Here is a 19,727-nt window from a genome sequence, read left to right on the forward strand (position 1 = left end):
TGGTGTTGGCCTGACCCAGAGGGTACCAGGGAAAGATGACTTCCATGAGGCAAGTGGTTACTCCTAGGAGAGGGTTTAAAAGGGAGTGACCAGAAGGGACAGGAGTGTCACTGGGTTTCCGCACACAAGAGGACAAGGTGAGGGAACAGGTGGCTGGATTAGAAGCTCAAAGCCAGGGCCCTCTTCTGTATATAAATGATCCCTCAGTGATACACATGAATGGGTTTTTACTTCCTCTCCTCTCTTTCCTCCGAAGACATTCTCTTCCTCAGCCTGCCCCTTTAAGATGAAATGGTTTATTTAATTCAGAGACCAAATGTACACGCCAAGGTCAGCAGGTCTGTCCCACTCAGAACCAGGAAGTCTGTCCCACATGCCCAGCCTTTCTGGGTCCTAATCCCCTCGGAAGGCTCTTTGCCAGGAGTCCCCTCACTGCCCCAGGGACACCACCAGCTCAGGGGACCGTGTTGTAGACCTTGTAGTTGTCCTCCTGGGTGACGTGCAGCTTCCAGGGGAAGAGACGCTTCTGGGAGGGGAGGCCTCGGGCCCGCTTCACCATAAGCCTCACGTCCTCATCCGACAGCAGCCGAACCAGGTCCCCCTCAGCATCCTGGTAGTTGAGGGCAATGTCCTCCCTCTGGAACTCCCGCCTGGGTGGGAGAGATCAGGGTTCGGGAAAGGTCCAGCAGCCTCCAGGCCTAGGTGTGGGAGGAGGGAGAGGGGATGGGGGGAGATTTATGGCTAGGATCTAAGAATTGGAAGAGGTCAGAGCAGGACACCGGTTCCATCATTCGAGTGGTCCAATCTCCCATTGTACAGATGGGGAAACTGAGACCTCCGGGGGAAAATGGGACTTTCACAATAAATTCGTGGAACAGCTTGAAATGTCTTATGATGTGCTGAAGACTTAAGAACTGTCATGGGGAAGAGAGGTGGGTTTTATTGAGCACAGAATAGAGGAGGTAGAGGAGGATAAAGCCCCTGAGCCAGCCCTGCGTGTGGCCACAAAGAACTCATGAAGGATTGGAAGTGTCTGGTCTGGGTGCAGGTAGACAGGTGAACAGCTATTCAAACTTTCCACAGGTAAATCTGACAAAATGGGTCAGAAGCTCTGACTTGTGAACACCTTGATCCCCAAACCTCACTTCTAGAAAATCATCCTAAGGAAATAATCAGACAAGACATCAAATAGGCGGATCACAGTAGTATAATAAAAAAGTGGAAGATAACTTAAATGCCAATAAAAGGAGATGGCTGCATTAGTTATGGTGCAGCCACAGAACAATGCTCTGTAACCAACTAAATAATAAAATTATGGGGAGTGGGGTGTGGGTGGGGTGTGAGCTGAAGAAATCTGAATGCACATCAGATAATGAGAGGAGTAAAATATGAGGTGATTTCACTTCTTTATACTTTCCCATGACTTCTGACATTCTTTTTTAAAAAATAATGAATAGATATTACTTTTACAGTCAGGAATATAACAATGTCATTTCCATTCTGTAAAGTAACTGTTCATAACTGGGTCTCGGGAGGTGGTGGTTCCCTGATGGAGGAGGGTCCAAGTCCAAGGTTTTGAGTTAGAAAAACTTCAGCAAATCCAGGCCCATAAACCACAAGCCCCTTTACCTCTCTGCAGCCCCCCACTCATCTCTAATGTGGTGAGCTGATACCCACCCTGCAGGGCTGGGCTGTGGATGAAACAAGAAGGTGAAACAGATACAAAAGGCCCAGCCCTTGAACGTGCTGTGTTCCTCTCGCTATTCTCTCCGGCAGGGTGTCTGACGCCCCTCGACCCTCCCACCCTAGCCCCTCACCTCATGAGCTCCAGCAAGTCCTTGAAGAGTGGGGTGCTGCTGAGGTCCTCCTCCACCGCAATGTCCCTAAGGAGAGAGTGGGCAGGAGTTAGGAGGCAGCCGGCCAGGAAGGGGGCAAGGGAAGGAGGCTGGCCGGGTCACACTGGACCCTGAAGTCTTGTGATGGGGTATGGCTTATCCGGAGGATGGTGGGAGCCACTGCGGGCTTTCAAGTGTGTGTGTTTGGTCGGGGGACATGTGATCTGGTTTGGGTCTTGGAGCCCAGAGGTGGGGTAGGGTTGGGGAGGGGCAGGGAGGCTGGACAGATCCCTCCCTCCCAGTGGGCCACCAACTTGATGGTGCTGATGGTGTCCTCGTAGTAATAGCAGCGTAGCCAGTTGGTGGGGTCTTCCTCCTCTGGGAAGTCCTTGAGGATCTTCACAAAGGACACTGGGAAGATGCCTGTGGTTCCCCGGACAGTGCCCTGAGGGAAGAAAGAAGACACTGCCCTGTGGGTGCTGGGAGAGGCAGCAGGGCCATGTCTCGGGGTCCTGCCCGTTTATAATGATGGGGAAAGGCAGACAAGGTCTGGGTCCCTTTATGCAGAGGGAAGAGAAAAAGTGGGCAAGTCACCAAGCTGTTCACCCCAAGACATCCGTTTTTGACCAAGTCAAGACCTGCTTTCATCTCATTCATTTATTCAGTCACTCAGTCATTCAACTACTTCTTGAGTGCCAGCTAAGGGGTAGGCTCTGAGCACTCAGAAGGGATGGAAATCCATGCCCTCCCCCCTGGAGCTTCCACTGTGCTCCAGACAAGGCCCAGATAAACAGGAGAACTTTACGGGCAGTCATATGGTGGTAGGTGTCCGGAGGAAAACAGGATAGCGGGGGGAGAGGGTTAGAGGCGGGGCCCATTCATTCATTCATTCATCCATGGACACCGCCTGCTCTAGACCAAACAACCAGAAATCTCCCTCCAGCTGGGCCTCTCTCCTAAACTCCAGCCAAGACCTAGCCATCACTAGGGCCTGGGTGTGTGGCATCAGGTGCTGTCACCTGTTCTCTTAATCTTCATAACCCTATGGAAGACAGACTGTTCCAGCCCCTTTTACAGACATATAAACTGAGGCTGAGGTAGTACTCATGCTCCTTCCCTAACCCTCCCATCCATCTGAAGCCAGAAGTCAGCTAGCATACTGACCCAGAACCTTCTAGAAAACAAGAAGTCGACAAACATTTCCTGTTTCTGGAGAATGACCCAGCAATATCCTTCCGCTGTCAGAGCTCATGAGTACCTGAGACAGAGCTGTGGGACTGAGGTAAAAATCAAACCAAGTTGTGAGCTGAACAGTTGGTTCACACTCCTCTCCAGCCCCTGGGCGCCAGGGGCCCTCCCCTTCCCTCAATGGTCCCCGGACCCCTGGCGGCTGGCCCTGCCTCAGGACCTGTCCCATAAGCTCCTTCACACACCGCTTCAGGAGCCCCGAGAAAAGGGACTCTTTCTTAACAAGAGGACTTAATCCGAAAGGCTGCACGGAGGCCAGGACTTCCCACTCGGAGATACCCCCTCCATCTCCAGGCGTGCTCTGAGCCTCTGTGAGGACCATGCTTGCCGCTGGCGGGGATCCAGCATGGCCAAGATGCCAACACCCAGGCCCTACATGGGGCAGGCCCCGAACAGCTGCGTCTCCTTCAACCCTTCCCAGAAACCTATGAAGAAACGGCCAGGGTTATCTCCATTTACGGGATAGGAAACCACAGGGTTGAGTAAGTTTCCCAAAGTCACACAGCTAGTTAAAAACAGCTAGGATGTGACGTCAGACGCTGGAGTTCAAGTGAGTCTCCCTCCTCACTTTCACTCACTCTGCGCGGTGAGTAACTTTACCCGATTACAAACAGCACGTCTCCACTGGGTGTGATTCTACCTTCTGGGGCCAGAGGTCTGGGGACACACTTGATTGTTGCAGCTAGAGGGGTGCTCCTGGCATCTAGCAGATGGATGCCAAGGTCACCGCTAAACACCCCACGGTGCACAGGGCATCTCCCAACAGAGAACTGCCTGCTCCCAAATGTCAGATTGAACAGGCCGAGAGATCCTGTTACAGAACAAGAAATGAAACTCAGAGGGTTAACTGACTGTCTAATGTGACCACTGATGGGGTCAGAGGCAAGTGTAGGTGCCAGAATCTTCTGCTCCAGTCACATACACAATATTTCCTCAGGCTTCCCCAATCTACCTGCCCAGATCTCCAGGACCACCTTTGGACAGCATCTTTTCCCTGGGGCCTTCTCAGATCCCTCCTCTTTCTCTGATCCCTCACAGAATCAAAGCAACTTCACCTCCAACTTACCTGCAACCTCACTTCCTCCTCACCTTCAGTCTCACCTCCATGCTCACCTCCAAGCTCACCTCCAACAAAATCTCCATGCTCACCTCCAAACTTACCTCCAGCCAGTCTTTATTGATCCGACTGAGAAGGAAGATCACATCTCCAACTTTGAAATTCAGCTCATGTTTGCTATTCCCAGTGAAGTCAAACAGGGCCTGGGAGAAGAATATGGTAAGGAAGGAGGGAAGAAATATTCACCAAGTTCCTACTGCAGTGCTTACATACTCCAGTGTCCCATTTAACAGATGAGGAGCCTGAGGCTCAGGGAAGATGAGTGACTTTCTGATGCCCCACTCTATTTGTTAGGGAGAAGCCAGGAGTAGAACCCAGGTCTCTCTGACTCCAGAGCAGGTGCTCTTTCCAAGCCTGAGGGCATGAGCAAGAGAGGGAAGGGTTCAAACTCCCCGGACTGGGTAACTTCCCCATCCCCCAGGCCTCGCTGGGGACTCCTGTGCCCCCATAATCCCCAGGGCATTGACCACATTGGTTTTGAAATGCCCATTTTTAAGAGTGTGTCCCTGGGGAGCTGTGAACCCCTTGAGGACAGGGCCTGGTCTAAGTCACCTCTGAAGCTTTGGTACCCAGGGCGGGACTGAGCTTGCTGAATGAATGCTGGCTGGCTGGAGTACCCTCCGCCTCGGTGCGCTCACCACAGGCCCTGCCCCAATGGCTGGGAGTTCTCAGGTGTCTGAGGCTGGGGCTGTGGGCCCTCCCCTCCCCCCGCCCGGTACCCAACCCCCACCCTAGGCACACAGCGGGCACCAGCAGAGCGAGCTTAGGGGCTGGAGGTGGAGCCAGGCTGCTGCCCAGTGGTGAGGCGGAAGGGTACCTCCGCTCGTGGAGCCGCCATGCGGTCAATGCCAGCAGCTTGCGGGGGCTCGCTCTTTCTGTGGAGAGAGAAGAGGGGCTTGTCATCCCTCCTGCTCCTGTGCCTGCTTCTGTGAGGAGTTAAAGATGCAGCTACAACTGCTCCTCTGTGCCAGCACACTACCCCCAGCTCTCATCGCCCTGGAGGAGGGGCTGCACCCCCCTCTGTGGACCGGAAAGCAGAGGCTCAGATAAACATTTGCTGAGGGCCGTAGCTTGCCAACTCTTTCCCGTTACTCCCCTCACTCATCCCCTAATCTTCTGGCTGAGGAAATGGGCTTCAGAAAGTGCTGAGCTCCACTCCAGGACCCAGGGCTGCTGTGAGGCACAGCTGGAATTCAGGCCACACCTGCCTGGGTGCCTGCGGGAAATGGAGAGGACACTTGGAGATGCTGGCTGGAACAGAGGGAGGATCTGGATGGGCAGGCGGGGCTCAGGAGCCTTGTCCTGGGATTCTTAGCAGCAGCAGCTCTATTTCATCGGCTTGAATTTTTAGTCCCCCCCACCCCCCCTGCTTAGAAGGGGCCGGAGGGAGCTGTGGGCCGCTTAGAATAAGGGAGTGGGCAGCAGCGCCCCCTGGTGGCCACTGTGATACACCAGTAGCCACAGCCGGCTCCATGGAACTAAAACTAACCAGGGACAAGGTGTCCCAGGCGATGATGGAAGAATGTTTGCAGACAGAACCATTCCTCCTCCCTTCCCCACTCTGCCCGCCCCAAGCACCCTAAGCCCTTGGGCCATCGCCAGTGGTTGCCATGGCAACAAGATCTTCCCATCACAGCCCCTGTCCTCTGGTCCTTCGTGTCATACATCAAAACACACCCACTTTCTGTCCGTCCAGGCCCTACGCTTGATTTTCCAAGCTTACCTAACGACTCAAACCACCCTGGAAGGCTCAGACAAGAGACCCAGTTTCTTTCCCTTGCCTTCTTTCACGGGAGAAACTGCCTTCGCGGCAGGGGCCTCCAGGACAGCCCACCCAGTCAGCAGCAGGTGGCCCAGGGCCGTTGGGAGCCCAGGGTCCATCACTTACACTCTCCGGGTGCGCGGGCGGAGCCGCCGGAGCGCCTGAGGCACCTGCTCTGCGTCGTAGGACGACTGGTAGAAGAAAATGCGAACGTCCTCGTCCATCAGCACGCAGATGGGCAGGCTGAGGAGGTTCTGCATTTGAGGAGGAGGCAGGACAGGTCGGGGGTCAGCAGTCTTGGCATCCCAGCCCCGTCGCTCCATCCCCAACCCCCCTACACACTATTCCCCGGCCATTAATGCATTCTCTGTGTGATAAAGAAACAAGATATATTTTTGAAATTTCAACAGGGTGAATGAAACATGTCACAAGATCTACCCCCAGGTTCAAGGTCAGGAGGGACCACCTAACTTGAGAAGAACTCGTCTGGAAAAGACCCAAAGGCCTCCAGACACAACAGATGACCTGATGTGGTGACTACCCAGCCGCTGCACTGTTTGCCACACCGTGTGACCTCACTCCCTCTCACAATAACCTGGGAGAGCGGGTCAGAGGGGTGAGAGGAACTGCCCAGGGCCACACAGCCTAGTGAGCCACAGAGCTAGTCACCCAGAGCCATCTGTCACCAAAGCTCATCCCTTAGGTCAGAATGAGACAGTGGTGGGGGAAGTACCTGCCAGATAAACCACATTAACAACACTTGGTGGTATTACCACCTAAATGGTGCTTCCTGATTCTGTATGTCATATTATAGGATCAGAGTGGGAAAGCGCCCAGGTCAGGGGGGCGGGCAGAGCTAGGAAGTGGTAGGGTTGAGACTGATTATCTGATGCTGGTTGCAACACCCACCATGATGCAATGACCCTCAAGCTGCGAAGGTGCAGAGCACCCAGAACCTGGCAGGGTCATCCCTCCAAGCTGCCCACTGCACAGGTCCCCAGGAGCACTGCGATTGGCTTTGGGTGCTCCAGCTCCAGAGGCATCCAGAGCCCGCCCCCCCCCCCCCAGAAAACCCCATGGGGACAGCAGGATGGGGGGAGGCTGGGAACTCCATCCCAGAGGAACTGCAAACTCAGAGCCTAGAAAAGGCATGGTTGTTCTATGGGAAGGATGGGAGAGGGCTGCCCAGAGATGAGCTCAAGGGCACAGACAGAGCCAGGCTGTGCCTGGGACAGAATCTGCCGCTCATCCAGGTGACCTTGGGCAAGGATGCCTCTGTGTGTTCATTAATACAATGCAGGTGAGGATACCTCCCTTGTAGGACTGTGGAAGGACTAAATAAGTGAATTCGTGCAAAACACTTAGAATAGGCATCTAGCAGGGGCCCCATCCAAGCTCAATGTCATCATTGTTGCTATTACTTTTATTCCAACACAGTACAGTGGATAAGAGCAAAATCCTGGAGTCCCAGAGATATGTGTTCACCCCCATCCTACTTACTAAATGCTCTGTGACACCAAGGGAGTGACTCTACCTCTATGTGCCTCCATTTCCTCACTTTAAAATAGGAATAAGAGTACTGAGCTCACAGGTTATTGAGAGAATTAAACAAGCCAGTTATCCAACAAATGCATGGATATATCAAGAGCCTCCTCGTTGTGCTCCACCTGGTTCCAGGCAATTGTCGTTATCACATGAACCCTATTCTTAATGAGGACAGAGGTAAGACCAGTGAGTAGAAGTCACAGGAAGCCGGGCTTTTCTAATAGCTGTCCAACAATGGATGAGCAGCCTGGGTCAGGGAGAATGGTAATGAGCTCCCCATCTCTGAATGTTCCAAGCCCAGGGTGGGGTTACCATAGCACTGATTGACCTCTTGGCTGCAAGGAACCCACTCAGACACAGACAGGTAGAGATGAAATCCTCCAGGCTGCTGGTTGCCAAGACCAGGTGAAGAGTGAAGAGCTCCAGCTCCAAACCCCTCCTCCCTCTGGCTCCTTCCAGCCCTGCTGGAGGAGACTGCAGGAGAATGCAGGAGCCAGCCCCACTGAAGAAGCAGCTGTCACAGCGCCCCCTGGAGGGGAGACGCTGCCAGTGCTGGAGCCCAGGTGCCTCCCTACCCTACCTGTTCTCCACCCAGAGCCTGGGATTCCTGCAGCCGCTGGGGAGGGCAAGCCAGCCTCCTGCTCCCTTCCCCTTCCCCCTCCGCACTCCTCCTGCCTCCTCACTCCATTAGGGGTCATGCTGTCTCACATTCTGGAAGTAGGTTCACAGTTTACAAAGCACTTTTCTGTCCTTTTCTCAACATCAGTCCCCCTCCCGTGAAACCAGAAAGCTGGGGGCAAGAAAACCGAGGCCTAGACAGGATGAGCAATTAACCCTAAATCACCCAGGGAATGACAGAGCAAAGGCCAAAGAGACTCCTAGCTCAGTGCTCTTTTCCCATAAGAGTAGGAGAGGAAGTGGTGATCTCACTGTCTCTGAGGATGCCTCTTGGCTCTGAAGAGGGCTGCCTTCTCCAGTTTCCTAAGGTTGCCATCAAGACATGTCTTGCATACCTCTAGTGACGGGGTGCTCACTACCCCAGGGACACTATCCGTTTCTTGCACAGCTTTAACTGGTGTAAGGTTTTCCTAACCAGCCTTGTGTCAGTCTGTAAGATGCCCCTTCCTCTGTGCTCCCATCTCCTGAGGATGCAGACAGTTTACAGGTTGGGGAATACATAAGGGCATCCGTCCAAGGCCCATGGATGCCACTAAAATCCAGCCTGTGTCCTGTTCATATGCAGGTGCTCTGTGAGAAAGCTGGGGCCCTGGTCTGCCATGCCCCTGTTATATAGCCTGTTCTTCATGGTTTCATGACTCATCTGTCTGTATTCCCATGGGACAGTGGGGACCTTGGGGAAGGCATTGGATCTTACTCTCCTCTGTACCAGGAGGCTCAGCACAGCCATTAGTCAGTTGAAGGTGTGGCTTCCTGAGTCCTCAACTGCTCCTGCCCCATCCCCCAGAACCCTGAGAACATGTCCTGTTTCTCTCCCCAGGTCTGGCCTTTGAGGATGGAAGATGAGGGCCACCAGAGCAGGAGAGCCAGCCCCAGTTCCCAAAGCCACTCTCAGGGACGGCACCTGGGCCTCTCCCGCGCTCAGCACCCTGTGCCCTCCAGGGGCCACGTGGCCTAGCCCCGCCTTACCTTCATGTAGGCGTTGAGGGCAGGTATTCGCATCTCGGCGATCTCCTGTTTCACACCCACATAGACTTTGGCTGAGGAAACACAAAGAGCTGTCCTGGGAATCTGGCCCAAGAGCATTGTCTCTGGGCCTGGAGCTGCCCACTGGAGGCAGGAACCCTTCCCACTAGCGCAGCGCTCCTCCCGCTCATCGGCCCACGGCACTCTGGGGGCCGCCATCCAATGTGCATTCTCTGTTGTACTATCATCAGCTGATTCTTTTCTTGTTTTAACTGTTTATCTATTGCTTACACACACACACACACACACACACACACACATGATTCTTAGAAAGAGAACAGGATCTTTGCTTTGCTCACAACTACAGTCTCATCACCTAGAACAGTGGTCCTCAAGTCTGGCTGTGCATTCATGTCGCTCAAGGAGTGTGTAAAATCTCATTGCGTAGGACTCACCCCAGAAGAATTTAAATCAGAATCTCTGGGGGTGGAACACGGGCATCAAGAATCTTTTAACCTCAAGGTACTTCCAATATGCCACCCAGGTTAAGAGCCATGGTGTAGAATAAGGGCCAAACCAGTAAATATTTGAGGAGTGGATGGGTGAATCCTTCCTTGAAAGCAAGACAGGGTGTTTGTGTGGAACGGGAAATTGATGATGCTGATCAAAGACAAATGTCCTCTTTGGGAATTTCAGGGGGCTCTGAATCACCCACTCAGAGAGCCCTCCAGAAGGCAAATGTGAGATAGGTCTGGCTCCTGCTGGTCACTGCCCATGAGGCACACTGGTGTCTGGGAGTGGCAGGAGAGTAACATCTGAGGCCTGGGGTAGTGAGAAACTGGGGGATTAGTAGCAAGTAAAGGGCAACTAAAGTCATAGGCATGCAGGTCAAATGCCTGTGCGGGGCGCCGGAGAGGAGGAAGGGAGGGGAGTGAGAAGACAAAAGTGAGGACGATGGGTGCCCACCTTCCCAGGAGCACCAGAGGGGGCGACTCTGTAAGGAGATGGAGGAGTCATGGGAGATAGGAAGGGAACTGGGAGAGGCTGGCACCACAGAAGTTTGGAGAGAGCATCCCACAGGAAGAAGTGGGATGAGGAAGATGAGGCCTGAGTTGTACCCATGGATTAGGTCATGGGCCACTGTCCCCAGAGGAACTCACAGAGCAGGAAGAGCTGAAACCCAGCTGGTGGGTTGAGCAGAGGATGGAAGATGAGAAAGTCAGACAGTAAGTCAAGATTTATGGTGGAAGGAAGGCAAGATCTTTGAGGGCCCTTGGGGCTCACGGAGGCTTCTGGTCAGAATGCTCACTTAGGATACATTTTTGCTTAAAGATGAAAGAGAACCAAGCCCGCCCGTGGTGAAGCTTCGCAGACAGTAAGTAGATGAAGGAGAAGGTGAATCTACAGGGGCCGCGAGAGACAAGCGATCAGGGAGGACGCCTCCTCCCTGCCACCCAGAGATGGGGAAGGGGTGGGGTGAGGAAATGCGTGCGTTTCCTCCCTGGGGCTGGGTGCTGGCTGGGAAACTTGGGCACTGGCTGAGGCAGACAGGAACCCCAGCTGGAGGCAGGGTTTGGAGCTTGAAGAAGGGAAGATCAGAGAGGATTTTGCTGTCTGGGGAAAGGGTGCTTGGATACAGCCTGTGGGGTGTGGCAGGCACAGCCAAGACCACCCCATGACCCCTACACCCCACTCCGTCAGGGTTCTCTCCTGCTGGGCTCGCGAAGGCTGGCCTTGAGAAGCCGAGAGGTTTGCACCTTTCCAAGGTGCATGTCAGGACCGAGTAGGGGTGGAAGGCCAGGAGGCAGGGGGTGAGAGGCCCGTCCAAAAGCAGCAATGGGTGCACCCCCCACAGTGTCCCAGCCGAGCAGGGAAGGAGGCGCACCCATGGGGTACTGAGGAGTCACAGGGCTGTAAGATGAGTCTGTGTTTACCATGGGGAACACAGGGATTCCTGCTTCCAGGAGGAGAAGCCGGAGCTGATGCGCTCAAACCTGGTGGTGGCTGGCTAAAGCAGGGCGGCTGTGAAGGTCACAGAGCACAGGTGGTCAAGGGTTCAGAGGTCAAGGGTTCCGAGGCCGGAGAGCTAGAGGCGGCAGCCTGTGACTGGCAGGAGGGGGCCATGGATTAAATAAACAGTTTTCACTAAAATAGAACGGTTTAGCTAAAACAGAAGCACTGAACAGCACCCACAGAGCTGGGAGGAGAGGCCAGCAGGCGGGCTCTGACCTGGGGCAGCCAGCCGCGGCTTACCTGGGAGCGTGGGGAGGATACAGGTGAAGGGGCTGGTCTTGCTCTCTGGCCCGAAGCGCTCCTCCAGCTTACTCTGTAAGGCGTAGAACTGGCGGTAGCGGCGGTAGATGAGGTACTTGGACCCCCCTTTCGTCTTCACCTCAATGACAAAAACCTAAGGAAGACATAGGCCACAGACTGAGCCAGCAAGCCAGGGACTGGGGCTTTGCAGATCAGGGGTTTGGGGGAAGCCTCACAGGCCAGAGGGAGAGGAGGGTGGAGGTCCAGAGGTCCTAGGGTTAGATCAGAATTTCTCGACCTCAGTATCACTTTGGGGGCAAGGTATTTCCCTGTCGTGGGCACTGCATGACATGAACCAGAATCCCTGGATGCCACGCAGTAGATGCCCCACCCCGGGTTGTGGTCATTAAAACTGTCTCCAGATATTTACTGCAAAGTGTCCCCTGGAGGGTAGAATGGCTCTGGTGAGAACCACCAGGATAGAACTTAGGAGAGGAGAGCATTGGAGGCTCAGAGGTCAGAGGGTGAGGGTGCAGGGGTCTCTCTTACAAAGTGGCTGGTGAAGCCTCTCTTCTCCTCAATGTCAGCGATGTTGGCTGAGATGGCAATGTCATCAGGAAGCTGCTCGAAGTCGCTAAGGGAGGTGGGAGGAGAAGAAATGCTGGTCATCATCCTGAAGTGTTGAGGGGCTGGTACGTGCAAGGCCCTGTGCCAAGGGAACCCATGTACCTGGCGTTCTCCGTTCAACACCCCTCACATGCCAGGCTGTGACACAGACCAGGCGTCTGGAGTCGGAGCCACATGTCAACAACCATACTGGAATCTAGCAAATCGCTTTGGGGCTGCGTTATTCATTCAGGAACAGAGCATCAAGCACCGCTGCCTATCAGATCCTGTTCTAGGCACTGGGTCACATACTTCCCAGAGAGGACGGCTCATTATACTCAGGTTGGGAAAATCCTTACAGAGGAGCTGACATTTGAGCCAGGTCTAGAAGGAGGCATAGGCGTCCACACGGTAGGACCAGGGCAGGGGAACGCCTGCCCTCCTTCCTGGCAGAGGGAATGCACGGGCTAAGGCTTTAAGGACAAGCCTACTATGGTTGGAGTCTGGTGGGATCAGAGTCTGAACAAGCAGATGAGGCCAGGTTGAGGAAGGTCTCCAGCGCAGAGCTGAGGAATTTAACAAGCAACAGAGAGCCATGGATGGCTTCAGAAGAGAGTGAAAACACTACAGGGCTCTGGCTATAGGAGGCCAACTCGGGCAGCTGCGTGGAGAGAAAAAGGAGGGCAGAGACTGGGGCACAGAGCACCACTGCGAGGCCCTGAAGTGGTCCAGCTGAGAGATGAGGGGGGCCTGAGCCAGACAGCAGGGACAAGAAGAGAGGACAGACACGAGGGATACCTCGGCAGACACTGTTCCATTTTCGTGCCCCCAGTTTCTTCCTAGCTAATCAAGCTCCAGTTCTTTCCACGGTGACAAAGCCTAGCCCCAAGGTGATAGATCACAGTTGGCCTGAGCCAAACATAATAATCCCATTGCTGTTTCCCAGACCCACTTGCAGCCACATGCAGCTAGGAGCAGCCATGTGACCTGTTCTGGCCACTGAGACTAAGAGGAAATCTGCTGTAGGAGCCTCTGGGAGAGGGTTTGCTTCAACATCCAGAGAGATGGACAAAGCTAGTCGGGTCTCCTCCTCTTTCCCCAACTGCCTGCCTGGAAAGCAGATGTGACATCTGGACTTGCAGCAGCCACTTTGCATTCATGAGGCAAAAACGTGAGAACAATCACGTTTTTGAGAAACAAGTCCCAGAAATCTCTGGGATTCTGGTCCTGAAGTCACTGAACAGCAGAACCAGCTGTGGCCTACCTCTGAACTTCTCATTATGTGAAAGCATAAACCTCTGTTTGTTTCAGCCACTTATCAGTTCCTCTGTTCTCTGCAGCCTTCTGCATGTCCAACAGATACACTGCTAATTTGTGAGTCATTCCAGGGTTATGACCAGCAGGGTTTGGGGACTGTTAGAATATAGAGGTGAAAGAAAGGGCAGCGTCAAGAGTGACTCCCACATATTACCCGTATTGTGACCAGGATGGGTGGAAGGGGAGGAGGGTTGATGGACTCATTTTGGGACGTGCTAATCTGAGAGGCCCCTGGGGCACCCAGGTCATGGTCCTGCAAAAGCTGGTGTCTGGCAGGGAGTGGAGTTGAAGGGGGTCCCAGCTGGAGTGGGAGTGGTAAGAACCTTCTGCCCTGTGACTAGTGGTTAAAATCCCCAGGGAAGAGCAATCAGTGAGCAGAGGAGGAGACTGAGAGGGATGGATGGAGGAAGAGAAAACGGAACACCAAGGCGAGGGAGGAGGAGCAGCTAAGGGTCACCCAGTCCAGCTGCTTGTGGACAGATGAGGAAATTAGAAGCCATCAGCAACCGTGTTCCTGTTGCGGCAGTTGGGAAACAGGGTGGGAGTGGGGGGGCAGGGCTGCCTGAACCTCAGAGCCAGCAGGGACCAGTCCCAGCCCCTGCTGGGCCCCACGTGACCTGGACTGCTGGGATCTAACTCCGGACTCTGGAGGCTGGCACAAGAGGTCACTCAGGCTGGCAGTGGGCATGCACAGGAAATCCCCACGGCTCCCAGGCTAGCAGCCTCCCCCACTCACTTTCCACACAGGGTCCTGTAGTAACACCCTTGTGAGAAGCTTCCGCCTCCCCTTTCTCCCCGGAGACGGTGAATTTCCTGACTATTTCACCTGCAGTAGGAGGCCGGTGGGGCAGGAAGGAACCAGAGAGGCAGCAACCTGCCCTTTGCAGGGAAACAGGTAATGGTAACTATAGCTGATGATGCCCTAAGTGCACGGAGCACCGGCGCCCTCCTAAGACAGTGTAACCTTTTTCCAGGCTGAGGCACAGAGGTTAAGGAACTTGTCCCAAAAAAGTGAAAAAAAAACAAACAAACTGGGATTTGGCTCCAGAATTTTGTTCCCAGTCACTGCTACACTGGCCCTGGTGTGTTAAACTCAGGTAAATGCCAGCCCCTCACAGCATCAGTCTCCCATCTGAAATAATAACAACAGTAATAATATTGTCAGCAGCTACTGTAGCTCAGACACTGTCCTAAGAATTCTAGGATGTGGCCTCTGCCTTCCTGGGTTTCATGGTTGATTGGAGGAGCTGGACAAATAATTACTAAATTTCAGTGATCATAGAAGCTGTGAAGGAAAAGCCCACAATGTTTCAAGCTGCAGCAGGAGCCCAGCCATTACTATCCTCCCTTGAAGAATCAGTAGTGCAGCAGGCAAGAAAGCTCGGCAAGCTGACACTTCTAAGATGGGGGTGACGTTTTTCAGAGAGAGAAGCAAGGATGCTGTACCTGCAAGGAGGACAAGGTGTGCTCAGACTGAGGGTGATCAGGGAGGGCTTCCCAGAAGAAGAGGCACCAGGTAAAGAGGAGTCGACCCAGGACAACAGGCAAGAGAAAGAGTGAGTGCAGAGACCTCAACTGTGCAAGAAGGGGCAAGTTACAAGGGACGAGGCCAGGGAGACCAGCAGCGCCTGCTCACGAAGGGCACTTGTGCCCCGCCTGGGGGTGGTAGGGCGAGGAAGGGGTTATGTTGGGAGACCTGTGTGTCACAGAGGGGAGGGCACAGGTGAAAGATGAAGACCTGAACTCCTGCTCTGACACTGTAAGGTCAGCAGACTTGGGAAGACTCCTCTCTGAGCTCTGACCCCTCCACCACTCTGAGACGGGGCCCATGGAAGTATTTACATCCCAGGAGGGTTTGGAGGTCACATCTGTAACAAGCACAGCTGGAGAAGCCCCACAAAAGCAGGGACCCTGCTCACTGCTGTATCCCCAGTGCCCGGAACAGCAATGGCACATAGTAGGTGCTCAGGGAGATGCAAGCCCACTCCCTGTGTCTGTTTCACAGCAAGTCCACTGTGGGCTGACAGTGTGGCTCAGCCGTAAAGAATTCACCTGCAGTGTAGGAGACTTGAAGGAGGCAAGGGAGACGTGGGTTAGATCCCTGGGTTGGGAAGATCCCCTGGAGGAGGAAATGGCAACCTACTCCAGTATTCTTGCCTGACATCCCACGGACAGAGGAGCCTGACGGACTACAGTCCCTGGGGTTGCAAAGAGTCGGACACGACTTAGCGACAAAGCCACCACTGTGGGCCGCGTGGGAACAGCCTGGCTGCCTGAAGGGCAGGGCCAGGGAGCTGAACCAAGAAGGTGTTGTGCCGGGCAAAGGCAAGGGTGCAAAAAAATGGGCAGCAAGTCCCCCTAGAAGAGTTGCCCCCTGAAGACCTCACCCAGAACGCCTCTGAATGGAAGCCCACTTAGGGCCCATAGATTGATACTGCTCATGAAAAATCTATTTGGGAGGCCTGGACAGGAGGGGCTGGGTGACGGGTGGAAAGACCCTAGAGCAGCAGCTAATTCAGGATTCCTGCCTCCTACACACAGTAGGTGCTCAAAACATGCTTGTGGGAAGTGCACTCAAGGCCCTCACAGCAGTCCTTTCCACTTTCAGGTGTCTCAGGACTTAGAAAGTCCTGCTACCTGAAATCTGCTGCCCTCCCACTACATCCTCCACTTCGGTCTCAGGCATCCAGACCTCACTTTCAAAGAGGCTTCCAGGTGCGGGGAGACAGAGACCCCAGACCCGGCTCTACAGCCCCATGAAAGAGGGGGGAAGGGACCTTTCCTCCCTAGACGGGCAAGCACAGCTCCCAGGAGACCAGGACTGGGAGGCAGGGTTCCGCTCTGGGCATCATCTCTCTGACCCACGTGCCCTGAGAAACAGGAGGTGCCACCAGCCTCAAACAGCAGCGATTTCCTGGGTGCAGGTTCACATGCCAGGCCCAGTCTCCACTGAGGACTTGGGGGCTGGAGGAGCTGGAATCTGTGGGGGGACCTGAGGACATGGGGCTTGGCTCCTGCCTTCCTGAACCTCACCCCAGTCCCCAGCACCCCCCTCTGTGGCTCTTGAAGACCATTCTTCTTCTTTTTTTGGCTGCACTGTGCAGCATGTGGGATCTTAGCTCTCTGAGCAGAGATCAAACCCATACCCCCTACAGTGGAAGTGCAGAGTCTTAAGCACTGAACTTCCAGGAAAATCCCTGGAAGGGCATTCCTGAATCACCCTCCAAGCATTTGCATTTGATACCCCTCCTGCAACACACACACACACGTGTGTATGTTTGTGCATGCACGTACCTTCCTTCTGATATTTGACATTCAGGAATTCCATCCCAGCTCCCACTTCTAGCCGCCAAGTCCACTAGGGGCCCTCTGCTGCCCACTTCGGCCAGACCAGCCTGACCCATCCCCGGTGACCCTCTGAGCCACTTCCATGCTTTTAACACACTCTTTCTGATGTCATCTGCAGCTCTGATCCAGAAAGGCAGGAGCCAAGCCCTATGTCCTCAGATCCCCCCACAGCTCGGAGCACAGGCCGGCCTACTGAGGAAACTCAGAGAATGTCTCCTGAGTAATGAGGCGAGGCCCTGGCAAGGCTATGCTGGGAGCCCCAGCCTTGCCACTCCATGTGACCCTGAGTGAATATTTTATTCTCCTTGGAGCTCAGTTTTCTCATCCATACAATGACAAGATTGGACCAGAATAATCTAAAGACACTTTCCAGCTCAAAGATCCATCCATCAGTCTGTTATTCATTCATTCACTCACTCACTCAGCAGCATTTACTAAGCACTTAGTACTGGCCTTGTTCAAATCCTGGGATATTTGCTGTTCAGTTGCTAAGTCATATCGACTCTTTGCGAACCCATGTACTGCAGCACACCAGGCTTCCCTGTCCTCCACTATCTCCCAGAGTTTGCTCAAGTTCATGTCCATTGAGTTGGTGATGCTATCAAACCATCTCATCCTCTGCCACTCCTTTCTTCTTCTGCCCTTAATCTTTCCCAGCATCAGGAGCTTTTCCAATCAGTTGGCTCTTCGCATCAGATGCCCAAAGTAGTGGATTCAGCTTCAGCATCAGTCCTTCCAGTGAACATTCAAGGTTGATTTCCTCTAGGATTGACTGGTTTGATCTCCTTGCTGTCCAAGGGACTCCCAAGAGTCTTCTCAGCACCACAATGAAAAAGCATCAATTCTTTGGCACTCAGCACTTTTTATGGTCCAACTCTTACATCTGTACATGACTACTGGAAAAACCATAGCTTTGACTAGATGGACCTGGGATATAGCAATGATCGAAAGAGATAAATACCCTATGGAACTTCCTTCTAACTGCAGAGCCAGTGATAAAGAAAACAGATGGGTGTGTATAGACTATTATGCCAGAGAAGTAGGGACTACACAGAAGAAGGAAACAGGGCAAGTGTTCAGAGGGGGCTGTTAAGGAAGATTTCTCGGAGGAGTTGACATTTGAGCCAAGCCCTGGAAAAGAGCCAGATTCTGTGCCTCCATCTGAACAGAAGATGAAAAGCCATTACTGAACAGTGTGGAGTACCGAGGCCCAGCCTGGGCCCCAGACACCTGAGTTCCCATCCAGACTCCACCACCCACCCCTGCGTGACGCTGGGAAAGTCACTCCCCCTCTCTGAGCCTCAGTATCTTCATCCGTGCCTGAAGGAAGTGAGCCACGACTAGGAGTTTCCTTAAAAAAGTTCTCAGAGTCTGTATTTCTGAGTATTTGGGGTCTGACTCAACTCCAACCTCTCAACTTTTGACATTGGTAAGCGGCTGCAGGAAGGTGGGCCTCTGCCCTGCAAGGCCTGCCGGGAACAGCGAGGAGGCCCCGGGTGGGCAGCGCCCCTGCACTCACCTTTCAGCCCGAAGCTGCTGCGCCCTGGCCATGGCTGTTAGTCCGGGGGAGGGGTGGCGGAGGGTCTCACGGCTGGGCCCAGGCCCAGATCACCTCTCACTTCCCTCGAGCTCCCCTGTGTCTCGGCTGTGGTCCCAGGAGTCCCCAGAGGCCCCAGCCAAGCTTCTCTCAGCTCTAGAAGAGGCTCCTCCTCCAGGCCCTCTGGGGCTGGCCTGTGGCCCACACTTCCTCTTCCCCACCTTGCAGCTGTACCACAACTGGGGAAGTACACACTCTCTGACGCTGGGTGTGTGGGGTACACTGATTTGGGGGGGCATTGGGGACTTTCTCGATGTCAGTTCTCGGTGCCAGATCTTGGCTGGGCATCAGAAACCTGTTCACCAGAGACTGGGCCTCAGTGCTGACTCAGCCACCAGGGGGGCTTACATCCTTGGGGAGTCACTTCACATCCACTGACTCATCACACCAACCTGCACCCCCTCACTGTCGAGACTTTACCCAACCTATTCCCCAGGCTGGGGGTGCAGGCCTCCACCTCATCTTCCTTCCCAAAGTCCCCGCTCCGATGCCACCTCCTCCAGGAAGCCCTCCTGGTACTCCCAACAAAGTTAGTGCTCACAGGCACTTGTGTCATGTTGGAATGTGAGGGTTGGTTCACCCTTCCCGATTCCCCCTTTCCTGGAGTTCTGGGCTGCACTTCTCTCATGCCGAGATCCCCAAGCCTACTTGGGCCTGGCACAGCCATATCTCCCTACAGGGCTGCCAACCAGAGTGAGCATCACATTACAAATATGAGCATACTCTTCCCTGCCTAAACTTTAACTGCTTCACCTTGCACTTAGGAGAAAGCCCAAACTTCTAGTCCTGTCTGCCTCCAAAGTTCTGAACACCCTACTGGCTTCCCCAGCCCCCTCTCCTGGGCTGTTTCCTTCCCACACTGGCCTCTAGTCCATTTCTAGAATGGTCCAAGATGTCTTCCGCTCTTAGCCTTCATGCAGGCTGTTTCTGCTGGAATGATTTTCCCTGTCTGCTTTAGGGCTCATCTGGGAAGTCACCTCTTCAGGGAGACCTTCCAGGAACCTGAACTCTAAATACATCACCCTCTCTCTGCTATTCTCTCCCAGATCCCTGTACTTTTGCTTCAGAGCATTGAGAACTATTGTAGCTCCATATTTGTATTTTTATGTCTGACAACTGTCTTCCCAGGTAGTGCAGTGCCTAGCATGTTGCAAGTGCTCACCCAACATACAGGGAATGAATATGATTTTGTGGCCCTTCTAACATGTATGGCTATAGAATTCTGAAGGGAGCGCTCCCAAGAGAGCCACACCTACTTGTCACACACACACACACACACACATTCACATTCACTCATGCATCACAGATGCAAAGTAGAAACCAGCAGGAAGAGGATATGGATGATGGAGAAGACATGCCTTCTGGCGTCACAGAACGGGCCCTTCTGGCCCGCTCTGTCCCAAACCCAAGCTGAATTAAGACTCCCAGGGCTGGGACGAGGCTCTGTGGGGACAG

At 53.8% G+C, this 19,727-nt stretch overlaps 1 protein-coding gene across 1 annotated transcript; it reads right to left on the bottom strand.

The window, feature by feature from the left end:
- Positions 1-284: 284 nt before the first annotated feature.
- On the bottom strand, positions 285-18,372 carry NCF4 (neutrophil cytosolic factor 4). Its single transcript, XM_043882238.1, has 10 exons — positions 18,195-18,372; positions 11,954-12,038; positions 11,405-11,558; positions 9,155-9,225; positions 6,089-6,216; positions 5,018-5,075; positions 4,245-4,343; positions 2,150-2,280; positions 1,818-1,883; positions 285-650 (listed from the first exon to the last, which is right to left on the bottom strand). The coding sequence occupies exons 1-10, from the start codon at positions 18,224-18,226 to the stop codon at positions 455-457; spliced, it is 1,020 nt and encodes a 339-aa protein (XP_043738173.1). The 5' UTR covers positions 18,227-18,372; the 3' UTR covers positions 285-454.
- Positions 18,373-19,727: the final 1,355 nt, after the last annotated feature.

This window comes from Cervus elaphus, chromosome 22 (assembly GCF_910594005.1).
Source record: "Cervus elaphus chromosome 22, mCerEla1.1, whole genome shotgun sequence".
NCBI lineage: Eukaryota > Metazoa > Chordata > Mammalia > Artiodactyla > Cervidae > Cervus > Cervus elaphus.

What these genes read in the sequence shown, in the direction of transcription:
- NCF4 (XM_043882238.1), bottom strand. Translation starts at nt 18,226, where the DNA reads ATGGCCAGGGCGCAGCAGCTTCGGGCTGAAAG. An exon ending in CCCTCAACGCCTACATGAAG is followed by an intron (nt 6,217 to 9,154) that starts GTAAGGCGGGGC and finishes CCTCAAATGCAG; the next exon opens with AACCTCCTCAGCCTGCCCAT. An exon ending in TCAATAAAGACTGGCTGGAG is followed by an intron (nt 2,281 to 4,244) that starts GTAAGTTTGGAG and finishes TTCTTCCCTCAG; the next exon opens with GGCACTGTCCGGGGAACCAC.